Source organism: Falco cherrug, chromosome 8 (assembly GCF_023634085.1).
Source record: "Falco cherrug isolate bFalChe1 chromosome 8, bFalChe1.pri, whole genome shotgun sequence".
Classification (NCBI taxonomy): domain Eukaryota; kingdom Metazoa; phylum Chordata; class Aves; order Falconiformes; family Falconidae; genus Falco; species Falco cherrug.
The window spans coordinates 18124333-18137334 of NC_073704.1; the positions used below are offsets into that span (position 1 = coordinate 18124333).

Below are 13002 nucleotides of genomic sequence, written 5' to 3' on the forward strand. Positions count from 1 at the left end.
TAGTGAAGAAGCACAGAAGTAGTGAAGAAATTGAAGCACGAATTTAGATCACTTTTTCTAAACTTGTGGCTTTAGATCTTACCAAAAGAGGGTTTTTTATTAAGAAAACAGTTAAGGATTTTTTTCTGTACTTTGTGATGGTCTTTCAGAAGTGCCTTTCATTTGAAGAAGAATTAATATTTCTGTTCCTTGTGGTTTAAGAAATGTAAGAATTTTTTTATTGCCTTGGTATTACATTAGTTTTCATTTGTCCCTAATACAGTAGTTAACTAACCTTAGACCACTAAGAATTATGCTGTCTAGATTTATAGATAAGTTTCCCTCTGGGAGATTCTCTGTCACTTAGCATGGAAACTGTTCTAAAGATTATATTATTACAATACTATGGGTTTTTTTTTCACATATGAGCTAAATATGAGGGTTTGTGAGCTGTTTTCTTAAAGGCAAATGTAAGGTTTATTCCCCTACTTCCTTATGTGAAACATTAACACAATGTGATAGGTAGAAATTACAATACCTGTTGTAACTGTTAGAAGGGCTTTTACTCAGGTCTGAAAATGCTATAATAGAAACGAATTCAGATTACTTAATTTGTATAATCAGATTCAGATAATAGTATTGTCAAGTGTGTCCAGCTGTATAATCAGTTCCGCTAGAATAAGATTCTGCACTGTTGCAGAAACTGCATTTCTAAGAAAAAATACATGGATAAAAATGATACACTGAGAGTACATTGTATTTCTTACAATTATTTTTCATCTTAAAAAACTGGAAAGGAGAATAAGAACATCTTTCTCAGGAGAAATGTATGAAGAGTAGACAAGTGTCACCAGCATAAGGTGCCATGACATTTAGTAGCAATTATATTAGTCACTAAATATACATACACTCAAAATAGGCAACTGTAGAACACCACTGACAACTTTCCCAGTGTTGAGGAGAAGCTCAACAAAATAACATAAGGATGTATGTCAAAGACATGATGTGATTATGTTGTATTGTGATGCTTCTATGTGTTATGGAAGAAAAGGTCGAGGTACAGGTGCATCCTGGTTGGACAAGAGACATAATGTGGTGAAAGGAACGTTTAGTTATGCCAAACATCATCCTTTGTGGGATATTTCTACTCCATTGAAGATTTGGGGGGGTAAAGTTTCTGTAGCCCAAGAAACACTGGAAATGCTTTGCTTGACAAGCAGTAATGGAAGGAATACAGCAGGTGTCCTGAGTCCCTGGCTTTCTTTTAAGCTTTACCCCAAATTTTGGATCTTACTTGTATTGGAAAACTTGCTTCACGCTTTTTTCTAGTTGAACAGAAGCAACCCTTTCCATGCCTATTGGACTAATACTGCAAACAGTGGACAGTCAGGGTAGCTAAACTTATTCATACCACACACAGTTTAATCCAGGAAATCTTGTTGGTTTACATGTTAGATTCAGTCATTTGTATTCCAGTTGGGGTTTCAGTTAGAAGAAAGAACTTTTACTGGCATTGGCTTTAGTCAGGCAAGAAAACCCACTCTGCTGAAAGAGGACCTCAGCATAGCAAAGAATCCTCTGCAGTAAGCTCTGCCCAAAATGTTCTCTCTTTGTTAAACAAAGTCCGATATGAAAAGAGGTTACTGTTCAAGTAATTTTTTTCTTCAAAAATCACAAAACACTTTTTGAAGTATACAAGAGAAGGACCTGAATAGAAACTTTGTGCTGAGATCACAGGGATATTACTGACTGTTATATATAGATGAGCTAAATTCTTTTTTTGTTAAACTGCATACAGTGTTTATGCAACAGCAGGATTAAGTTTCACTCATGACTCATAGCACTGTGTCCACTTTTGGGCTTCCCAGTACAAGACAGTCATGGGCATACTGGACAGAGTCCAATGAAGGTACACAAAGATGATTAAGGAACTGGAGCATTTCTCCTATGAAGAAAGGCTGAGGGAGCTGGGACTGTTTAGCAGAGAATGCTTATGGGGGAGGATCTCATCAGTCTGTTTAAGTAGGTGATGGGGGATTGCAAGGAGGATGTAGCCAGGTGGTGCCCAGTGACAGGACAAGATGCAATGGACATTAACTGAAACGCAGGAAACTTTGTCTGAACATCAGGAAACACTTTTGAGAACACATGTTGCCCAAAGAGGTGGTGAAGTCTTCATCCTTAGAGGTATTCAAAAGCTGTCTAGACACAGTCTTGGGCAACAGTCTCTAGGTGGTCCTGCTTGAGCACGGGCTGGACCAGATGACCTCCAAGGGTCCCTGCCAACCTCAACCAGTTTGTGATTCTGATTCTGTGCCTGTACTCTGGCTCCAGATTAAAATTTAATTTGTACAAAAAGCAAAAGAAGACATCTTCATTCAGTTATGGCTAAGCCAAGAATTAGTAGAAATAATTTTCAGTTTGTGTACTCTAATATTTAAAACTGCGGCAAGAAGTATGTAAACAAATTTAGTTCTCATCATCGACAAGAATTGGGAGTTGACAACTGAGTTGTAAGTAGAACTGTTGACTTGAAGATGACATTCTCGGTGTATGGATGCATATGGAATTTATTCTTGGTTTCAATACCATTCAGTTAGCATGGTCAGTTACCTGCAAGAGATCAGACACGTGGTGCAATTTGACATGATAAAACCAAAGTCTGCAATTGTGTTGTAGGAAAAATCAATTTTATAGTGATACTTATTAATTCTTCTGTGCCAATTTAAAGTTCTGATCTGCAGCTATTTTTTTGTGTGTGTGCATGTGTGTGTTGATAGTATCATTCTTCACTGCTCTCACTCTGCAGTGCCAATACCAAGATCTTTCCGTCTCATGCAGCTACATTTATAAAGCATAAAGCTTTTATAAACAGTGTCTTGGGCAGGCTGGGTCCACTGATGCAGGCATAGTGGGAACCAGGAGCTTTTTCAAAATTTTGATAAAATCTTTTTTTGTGACCTTCTTCCTCCCCTCAGATAAATCAATTGATCTTTCTTTGGCTCATTTTTGCTGTCTCTAGAAAAAAATTATGGCATGATATGGCTGCTGTAAAACTTTCTCATGGTCTGCCAAAGTGCTTTCATGTACTGAGATTTAAGGCACTGCAGAACTCAATGGCTGCAGGCTGCTGTGCCTGGGGACTGGCCTTTAGTGGCTCGTGTTCAAACAGGAGAGAGCAGCCAGGCAGTAAGAGCCCCTCTTGGTCTCTCTAGAAAACTTTACACAGGTAAAATGTCCTCTGTGAACCCTCTCAGATTGACTTTTATTAAGGTGATGGTAAAATTTGGATGTGTCAAAGATGACTGATGTTCAGCCTTTGAAGAAGAGAAAGTTAGGTGGTGGGTAGGAGTTGTGGTTTTGAGGACACTTGTTGACATTTCATGATGCTGCTCAATGCTATTTCAGATGAACTAATAAAAGCTGCCTAGCACTTTTCTGTAAGACTTTGCTACAAAGGATGGTGCCCTGCTAACTTTCAAAACCAATGGATGGAAACCCTAAACTTGATAAGGAAACATCATCTATAATTGTTGGGTTGATTTAAAGGCCTTCCAACTGCAGGCGCTCACACAGACGTGGTGCATACCTCCACCGTGCAGATTTGAGAGTCCTCAGTAGCCTTTACAGTGAGGAGTCTCCATGGCTTTCAGTTTGCTTATAATATAGAAGCGTGTTGGTTTACAGGTTTACTCATACTGCTTTTAACTTTTCAGCCCTCACTGGGGCTGCCTGCAAGGTGACTTTTCCCTGCTTTCAAGCTTGATGTGCATTGGCTGAACCCCCAGGACTAAGTGCTGAATGCCAGGCGTTGGGTTTACAGGGGCTTACACTAGCGTGGTGACGCTCCTTGTGTCACTGCTTTTTTGTCTTTGACTATTACCCCTACTCTTCCCCAGTTCATACACTTCTTATTTTGATAGAACCACTATTGTTAATAGTGTAACTTTTCTCCTTCTCTTGTCCCCCCTCTTCCTGCTGGAAATCCTGGCTTAGTTTCATATGTTGAATAACTAACTGAGTGTCAGTTTGAAGTGTTTGCTGGGACAGGCCTTAATACTGGGTATCACTGATTCAGGTGTGTGTAAAATAAGGAGAAATTTCCAGTGAAAAAAGCTGGATTTTTGCATGTATGAGATCAGAAGATTGGATCCTAGAATAGTAGCCATTTTACATATATTTAAATTATTTTTGGCTTTCTAGTCTTTAGCAGAAATGTTTTTATATTTCAGATTTATTTGGAACACCAGCATTTAAAATAAGGTGTTCTGTGGAAATTTACAGTACAATTTATTGTCCTTCTTACTTTATATGGCGTGCTAAATTCAATGCAGTGTTAAAATGTTTAAATATGTCTTTACAGAATATTGCTAAAAATAGGTTTAATAGCCACTGCCAATGTTTTTGTGTGTATGACAGTAATTCAGTGTGGCTTGTTTAGATATTTTTTTGAGCTTCACCTCCTGCTAGTGACGGCAGATATGAATTATGTTTAGCTCTAAAGTGACTGGGGCAAGAAACCTCCAATTATCTGCCAGAAAAATGAAATAAGATTAGTAGATGTGTATAGTTCTGACTGGATAAATGGTTTAACAATTACATTATTGTAAATCAAATTAAATGTGTTCATTTGTTTTCCCAGTTTAAAGATCATAGGCCCGTAGCAGAAAAGAGAGATGATGGGGTTTGTGCTGTAGCAACCGGGGGGGCAGTGATGGGGGCCTGGAAAAAGGTAAGAGGCTGAGGCTGAAGACGTTTTAAGCAGCACTCCTGCCCTCTCCTGCCCCTTGGTCCTGCATGTGTTAGTCTCCCAGTGCCATGGCTTGTGAGGACAGTGACCTACATAGGATTCAGGTTTTAAAACTGTAATAAGTCTGCTCCTACAGGAGACGTGTGTTGTAATCTGTCTGGTGACACAGTTATCTAGTTTGAATGTGTGCCAGTAATTATATGAGGCAGGCAAGCAGAGTCAGTACTGAAGGAATGTTCCTGTGGTCCTTTTCAGGCTATTCACAGGCACCAAAAGCTTCCTTAGCTAGTGAGCTTTATAGGACAGAGATGCTGCTGTATGTTTGTGAGCAATAGGGCATTTTTATGGTACTGCATAAATAGTAATCACAGGCAAATGGAAACTAAAAAAAAAAAAAAAAAAAAAAAGAGTTAGAGGCAATAGAAAATTGGCCCAGGAGCCTCTGGCAGGCTCACTGATATAAGCAGGAGCTATGTGCCCTATTTGTATGCCCATAATTCATGGGGTGTCTCCACCAAGTAATTGTTCTGCCCATGTTTGGGGTGGAAAAATAATTTTGGAAAATATTTCTGAGAATTGCAAACCTAGGTGATGAACAGATTTTATCAGAGACATGGATAACCAGACCCTCCACAGTTGGCAGAAAGTAATGGAGTTTTGATGAAAGCTTGTGCTTAACCGCAGCGCAATTGATTTTGGTTTATCGTTTCCAGAATTCAGTAGAATATTTCATTCTCTGAACCCATTTTTAACACTTTCGAAATTGTTTCAAAGAGCAGCTGGCTTCCCTGACTTGGTTTTAAGTACATTCACAAAACATAACTTTAAACTATAATAAAAACATTTACTTTAAAAGGACTTGTTTTTTCTCTTTCTAGGAAGCCTGTACTAGGTTACTTCCCCCCCAGGCTTACCAAGCAAGCTGTGTAAAGAAAAGTTGCTCCTGTGGCCGCTAAAGAAAACAGTTGAACCAGACAAGCATTTGCTGAGAGCTTAACCTGGAGTTTGTGCCAGATTGGGTATGCAAGCCTTGCTGAAGGGCTCCTTTCTTCCATCAGACATTGGAATTGTTTTCTTTTGTGACCACAGGCAGGGGGATGCTTGGAGTATGTCAGAAGCCGTGAGTTAGACTATATTTATCAGATAGTTATGGCAGTGGGTGCTCTCTGAGGATGCTTAGTGCAGGCAAAACTGCATGCAGGGGAGGCAGGGTAAATGTCATTGCATTTAGCTGAAGCTGGACTCAGGGCTGATTTCCAGCCAGCAAGCGTGAAGCTAGCATTTTAACTCTGCAGTGTGCTGCCATTGCAGCATTGGCTATTTTTCAGAAGTAGCTAGTAAATTACTGCATTGCAGGTCTGCATGCATGCAGCTTCATTGCTTATATTATTACCTGTCTTTTGCTTTCCTTTTTTTAAAATAACATGTTGAGATCTGTAGATATGAACACCTGTATTCCTAAATAGGGTAAGGAAAGTAATATTTTATACTGTTTTGTGGTTAATGTGGAATCTGTGCTATTTGTGAGGGTAAAAAACCACTGAAGTTAGGAAACTAAAGGCTTTTATGCCTTCTTCTTGTAGAGAGAAAACAAAACTTGTTTCTGATGAGACACCCAATTCTAGAAAACAGCTTTCTTTTGAACTTTTAAAGTAGAAGCCAGCAAGGGCTTTTCTTGGTAGCAAAGGAGGGGTTTGCAGGTTCCTTAAGAACCATCATGCCCAGGCCATGCAATGAAGGGAAAGGTGGTCTCTTTTGAGGACCAGTGTCGTCAGAAAGAGCTTGGCCAGAGGTCTCCTCCTGCCTGTTTCTGACAGTTAAAAAAATTTATATCATGTATGAAACTATTGTGAAACCCAAGCGCAGATCACGAGAGACACCTTTAACTTATTTTTAGTAGTTCAAAGGCACACTGATAAGCATCCTATTAACTTAGGTATTCTATGTCTCAGGATCTATGAAAAGCCATATGAAGGGAAAATGAGTGTCACATCTGAAGACATTGTGATGCTGTAGTGTAGGTGTCAAAATGCTGTGATGTGCCCAGGCAGCTATGCAGCCAGGTATGGAACTTCTGTTCTATAAAATTATGATTATGAAGAGGAAACATATGGAAGATTGTCCTCTGAAATTCTGAGGGACAACTGGTGTGTTTCATTTGGATTTCAGAACTGATGCCATAGAGAAGCAGTGAAACAACCACGGGTTGCAGCTTTCTTGTCCTAGCAGTTAATACTGCAGAATTTGGGAATCCTTTGTACTTCCAAGCATCAAGCTACTGCTTTAGTTCTTATTGTGGATTTAAAGGTCTAACTTTGGGCCTACAAGTTTGAAGAGATGTGGCGATAATAAGGCAATGGGAATATGTCCTTCTATGGGAAGGAAAAAATAGCTATGGTCAAGGCAGTCATTTTTGCAGAAAAGATATGTCATCTTCAGGACATAGCTGAAAATGTAAATGGTTGCATAACTGATTATTAAAGCTTCTGATACTTATCCTGTTCATTCCCTTGGTAGTTGTGTTTTAATACTCCTAACATAAAATAACCCCATAATGAAATAATTTAGAAATTAAGAGAATGAGATATAGTAATAGTGCCCATTACTTCATCTTCTTTTCATAGAATGTTTCCTGCCCTGATAAAATATTGAACAGTTTGTTGAACGGTTTATTGAACAGCTTCTTAGCTTTTGTATGCTGCTGTGAATTTGAAAGGTGAGTGTAGTTGCTATCCAAGGATGTGGCACTTCTTGGAGGGTTAGTTATGAGAAACTGGCTCAAGTTATCTGGACCCTGAATGCTCAAGTAATTCATAATATAATATTGTTAACCTGCAGTTACTGTAACTGAATGCCTTATAGTTGGCACAACAACAACAAAAAAATAGTACTGTCTCCCACCATCTCAGCGTGTTCATTAGATTAGCTTGTTGCTCAAATGGAACATTTTTATGAAATATACTATTACATATTTACTGATTTGTTTGTTAATATGCCACAAAGAACTGTGATGAATCATTACAACTAATCTTATTTGCCAGAATAAATTAATGAGGTGTACCTGTTAAAGCTATACTTTTGATGGGTTTATATTTTGTCTATCTGTTTTTTCAGGAAATTACTTTGTTTAATAAATCTGCAGGCTCTTTTCCTGTCATTAGTTCAAAATAGATGTGGAAGGAAATTTTCTTTCAGATGTAATCCATTTTGCTTGGAAATTATTTTTTTAATGGCCTTCAGTATAGCAAAGCGTAATTATTTTATGTCCTTCAGAAGGGTATGTTAGGTGTTCCCATGAGTTCACACCATTCTTTTGTGCATTGGTGTAATGGAAATATGTTGCATACTCAACCTTTGGACCAGGTGTCAGTAATTCCTTTGCAAATCCAGCGTCAGGTTGGCTTCACTGTGTAATAAAACTATTTGGTAAAACCTGTACGGATGTTGGCTGGTAGAGGCAAGCTGTCCTGGCCTGTTCAGAGCTGCTGGAAGAACAGCAGACAAGGAAAAAGAAAACAGCTCTTTGTTAACAAGATCTTGTCTCACCAAGGAAAATTAAAATAACCATGTCATTTATCTGTGTCATTTCCTTTCACACACTGCTTAACAATGTTCTATGGCCAACCTTTCGATACTGTGTCCTTACAATGCAATTTAGTCTTCTACCCAATTTATTTGCTGTTACCAAAAGTCAGTATTATATTACGGAAGCATATCCATGCTGGAGAATTAAACCAGTAAAATATGGACTGTATTTTATGCTCATGAAAATTTACATCCTTCTTTTTAAGGATAAATAGTAGTAATTGGCAGAAGTGGAAACAGAATTACAGTCTTCTATTACATACAGTGCATTATGGTTCAGTGATGCAATATGTTTTTACCTTGGAGCACCAGAGGATTAGTAATTATGTATCTATCACTTAGAAGGAAGAGAAAAAGATATATCCAGCTTATGGTGGCATGTGCCATTTCCTCAACAATTTGTGTTCTCTTTGGAGGGAAAATCCCCGAAGTCAATCTGACATAATAATACCAGCTCCTTACAGTATGTGGCTCAGACAGATGAGAGATGATTACGTTACTCCATGTTTGTATGGACTGCCAACAGCCACAGCACAAACATGTTGGAGGTACTTGTAAAGCAGTCTTGAGTAGTTTGGGTTTAAATTTGTAATTTGAAGTCAGAATGTGGTAATTCTACTCCATTCTGCAATTTTGGTTAAAAAAAACCCCAAACTTATTTAAAATTCAGTTACCATTAGAAACGTCTTTATTCTTTGTTTATTTAGTACTGTACTATAATTTGACAAAAGCTGTTGAGGCAGCAGTTACCCTTACCATTCAGAACGTACAGAAGAGGAACGACTGTAGGCTTTTGTTTTGCCAGTTGTTCTTAGGTAAACAGGGATAATTTTTTAATCTGTTATTACAGGGTGGTTCCTCTCTACCTGATGGTTGTGGTTTTTTCTTCATATCTGTGGACATTTATTAATTTCTTCTGCTGATTATCCTAAACAGCTTGGTGTTTCTTTCTTAGTTGCACTGCACCTTACACAATTAGTTTAAGTGGCAAAAACAGTGATGTAAGTCAGCAGCTTTCCAGACTCTTGACATTTCATAAACCATTGTTTTATGTATGTTAATTTCTGTATAGAGTTAGTCTCCTGGAATTTGGTTTCCAGAAAGCGGTGTTTTTAAATATTGCAAAATCATTTTTTTCTTCTTCCTAAAAAAGACATCTTTGCAAACTGTTTTTGTGATGGCCAAAGGTTCATAAACTTCTTGTATGCTTTCCATTGCCACAGGGGCATATTACGTTTGGAAATGGAGGTTTCAGGGCTGGGGTGGGGGAATAAATACTAGTCTTTACTTACTTTTATTAAGTAAAAATGTACCCAGTCTCACTTTGGTAGGTTAAAGTTTTCTGCTCTGCATCTCTTACTTGGCTGTGATATTTAGTACTATTACAAAAAAAGTATAGATAGGGCTTCTTGTTTCATTTTGGAAATCTAAACTGAATATAAGAACTCAGATAAGTTCTTATAATTAAAAAATGAACTCCTCTTAGCAATTTTTTACACTTGATTTTCCATTTTGTGTATTCTTTCCTGTAGATCTGTTGTGATAGTTGGCTAGTTTAATTACTGCCTCCCCAAAAAGATGAGTATTTGTAGAGTCTAAAGTATGTCATTTTCCTTCAGAGAGAACCATTGTGGGAAGAGGATGAAAGTAAAGTGTTTGCGCGTTAGCAATATAGGTGTATTTGTCTGCACCCTTAAAATCTGCAGTTATTCTGACAGAATAGCAGCTGTGAAGGTGCAGAATTCAGAGGATCTGAAGGTACTTTTCGAAAACTCATCATTACTCAAACACGCACTAAGTAGACATGTAGCCAATGGAGTGTTTAAGGAAGATAAAGTAGAACAGCACTTGCTGCTGTTTCGGTTCTTCTGGATGCTTCCTACTCTTGGGGTTTTTTCCTCACATAGTCTCAATAGCCTACTTCCCTGCGTTAGCAATATTTTTCTAATTAAATTGAATTTCAAAGATAAATGCCACTTTCTCAATGCCAAAACTTGTCACAGAAAAGATTTCTTATGGTGGATCTCCCAGTCAACAGACTGTGGAGAAGAAAGGTTAGCTGCTGCAGCATTTTTTTTGGCTCTGTAAATGGCAGAGTGCCCCAACTCTCATTGGCTTTGCAAATGCTAAGGCTATTCAGCACCTTTAAAATGTACTCAATATCTCAGACCTAAGCTTGGGAATCAATCAGTGGCAGTATGTTACAAACTTGTTATCAGTATGTCGCTTAAAAATGCTAATGTTATTGGACTTTGATCCATTGTCATCCTTGTGAAAGTGCCAGTCCTACAGGTACTCAAATATTTGACTAGCCTAGTTTATTCATTTCACACAGCCACGCTAAGGTATGCCTAAAGTCATAGCCAGCACCTCAAAATATTTTCCCAGTCCCTCTCATCCAGTCTTTCTTAATGAAGGGTGATGCATTAAGGCCTAATTCCTCATGCGTGTTGAACTCCCTGCCCCCCTTGAGAAGACAGTCAGCTTTCTGACTAATAGTTTTGGATCAACGTGCTGTTCCACTGTGCTGGTATTCTCCAAAATCTACGCCCTCTAGAAATCAGCAGACATGTAACTCAAGCTTGCTTCTTGAGCTTGGAACAAAAAATCAGTCCAGAAAAGTACGTATTGTTCTAGGGAAGTTGTAGTGTCTGCAGTAATTTAATGTAGTATTCAGCGGACGTTTTACAGACTTGAGAATCTGCGGTTTTCCAGACAACTTACAGAGGACCCTAACTGCTGGGACCTGTGAACTCAAATGTATTTGTTCTTTCTTATCCATTCAGTTTCTGTTCCACCCATTTTATGTGCCTTGCCCATGATTTTATTTTATATTCAGTGTTTTTTTTAAAGAATGAGTAAGCTGAGACCCTCCTGGGATATGTCCCCTACGTTTAGATCTCTTTGCTAGTATCATGAGTGTCTAATTGCATTGGTTTTAATGACTGGGAGTTTCTTTTGGTACTAGGTGATGCAGATGTATCTCCCATTCTGTGGGATTGCCATATCCAATGCCCAGCTATTTGCAGCTTCAAGGAAGGAATATGACAGAAGCAGGGTAAGTAAAACAATGTATATTGGACGAATATCAAACTTCTGTCTATTGTTTCTTCAGATTCCAGCTATGCAAATATGTTTGCTAAGCAGACAGTTTTGACTATGTTTTATTTCAAAAAATGCATTTTCAACAGATCACTATCTTGACTGAGGCAGCCAGCAGGGAGCGTGGGAGGGAAATACGCTCGTGGTGGTGGCTGTTGTTTCCTGATGTCAGTTCCCTGTTTCATAGTGCTGAAACAATTGTGTTTGTGACATAGGCAGTGCAGGAGAGAGTGTTACTTTGGCAGAGATTCAAACTCTCTTAAAACTCCAGTAATATCAAACCTTTGCCATCCTGAATTTGAAATATTCAATTCATGTGCAAATAATGTGGATATATCTTTGTAAAGGAAGCAAGAAAAAAGTCTGTATATGAGGGGGTTTGACAGCATGTGTCTGTATAGATACATTACTCACATTAGTCATGATTGCTGATGCCATGCATGAGTTGGGACAGGAGGCTCCAAAGAAGTGAAAATAATGCGGAGCTTGAATGTCATTTTCTTCTCAGAGAGGTTGTTTTTTTTTTTAAGAAATAAAATGGTAATTTTGAGGTGGTTTTGATAATTGTTGGCTTTAAAAAAAAAAAAAAATTACCTTTCCTGCAATGACAGGAAATGATACTTCTGTTACCATGGTTCACAGCTCCAGAGCTTCAATAGAAATAGACTGCTAGTGTTGAACCTGCTTTTGCTTTACAAGCCGGTGAAACTACAGTGGGGGCGGGGTCTGTGTACTGAGCACTGACATTTGTATATTCAGGACTTTGGACCTTCCCATGTGTAGAAGCTAATGCTTTCTGCTAACTAAACTTTAGTTTACTTGGTTTTGAAAACTAACAATAGCCCTTTCTAAATAGTGTATATATTTAAGGGTCAAGAAGCATATGAGCTTGTCTTCTGCCCAGGTCTGACTACAGACCACTGTGTTTTTGGGATGGAGATGGAAAGGAGACTTGGGGAAAAAATATTTTCTGCCAAAGACTTTTTTTTCTTTTTTTTTTTTTCTTTGATCTTCAAACAATTGTTTGACAACATAGAGACTTAAAATTTGCTGCAGATTCACAGCCTGCTGGGAACAATGACAGACTTTTTTTTTCACAGCTATGAAGAAAAAGACAGAACATTAATTTGAGGAGTTGGCATTTAATCTTTTGGGGGAAGCATTCAGCAGAAGAGTATTAGGGACATTTCATTAGAATATGGTAAATTCTGGTGGTTGGACACATCAGGAAATTGGATCAGATATACAGATTCTCTGTTTCTTGTTGCCACTTCAGCCTTCCAAAGCATAACAATTATCATTGTTATTTGGCAGTTACATGGTGGCCCATACTTAATTGCATTTCTGTTGGTGGTCTTTAGCTTGGCCTAGTTCATGGTTGAAATTAGTTGGCAAGTAACACATGATGGACAAGCCCATGATTTGCCTTCCTTATCAAACTAGAACCAGTGGTGGCAACTTCCAGTGCCTGTGACCAACATCTTGCTGATGACCACTGGGTTAGGAGAGCTGAGACCAGTAACATTTATATGCTTACCTATGTGTTCTTCAGTGTTGGTGCCCTAAATCAGGATAAAGGAAAAAGC

General features: G+C 38.3%; 1 protein-coding gene across 1 annotated transcript in view; it reads left to right on the top strand.

The window, feature by feature from the left end:
* The window catches only part of PDE11A (phosphodiesterase 11A), a 134066-nt gene that overhangs the window by 42464 nt on the left and 78600 nt on the right, over window positions 1–13002 (top strand). The window contains exon 3 of the mRNA XM_055718621.1: window positions 11283–11372. Coding sequence (XP_055574596.1) covers window positions 11283–11372 — 90 coding nt within the window. The remainder of the gene's footprint in view (window positions 1–11282; window positions 11373–13002) is intronic.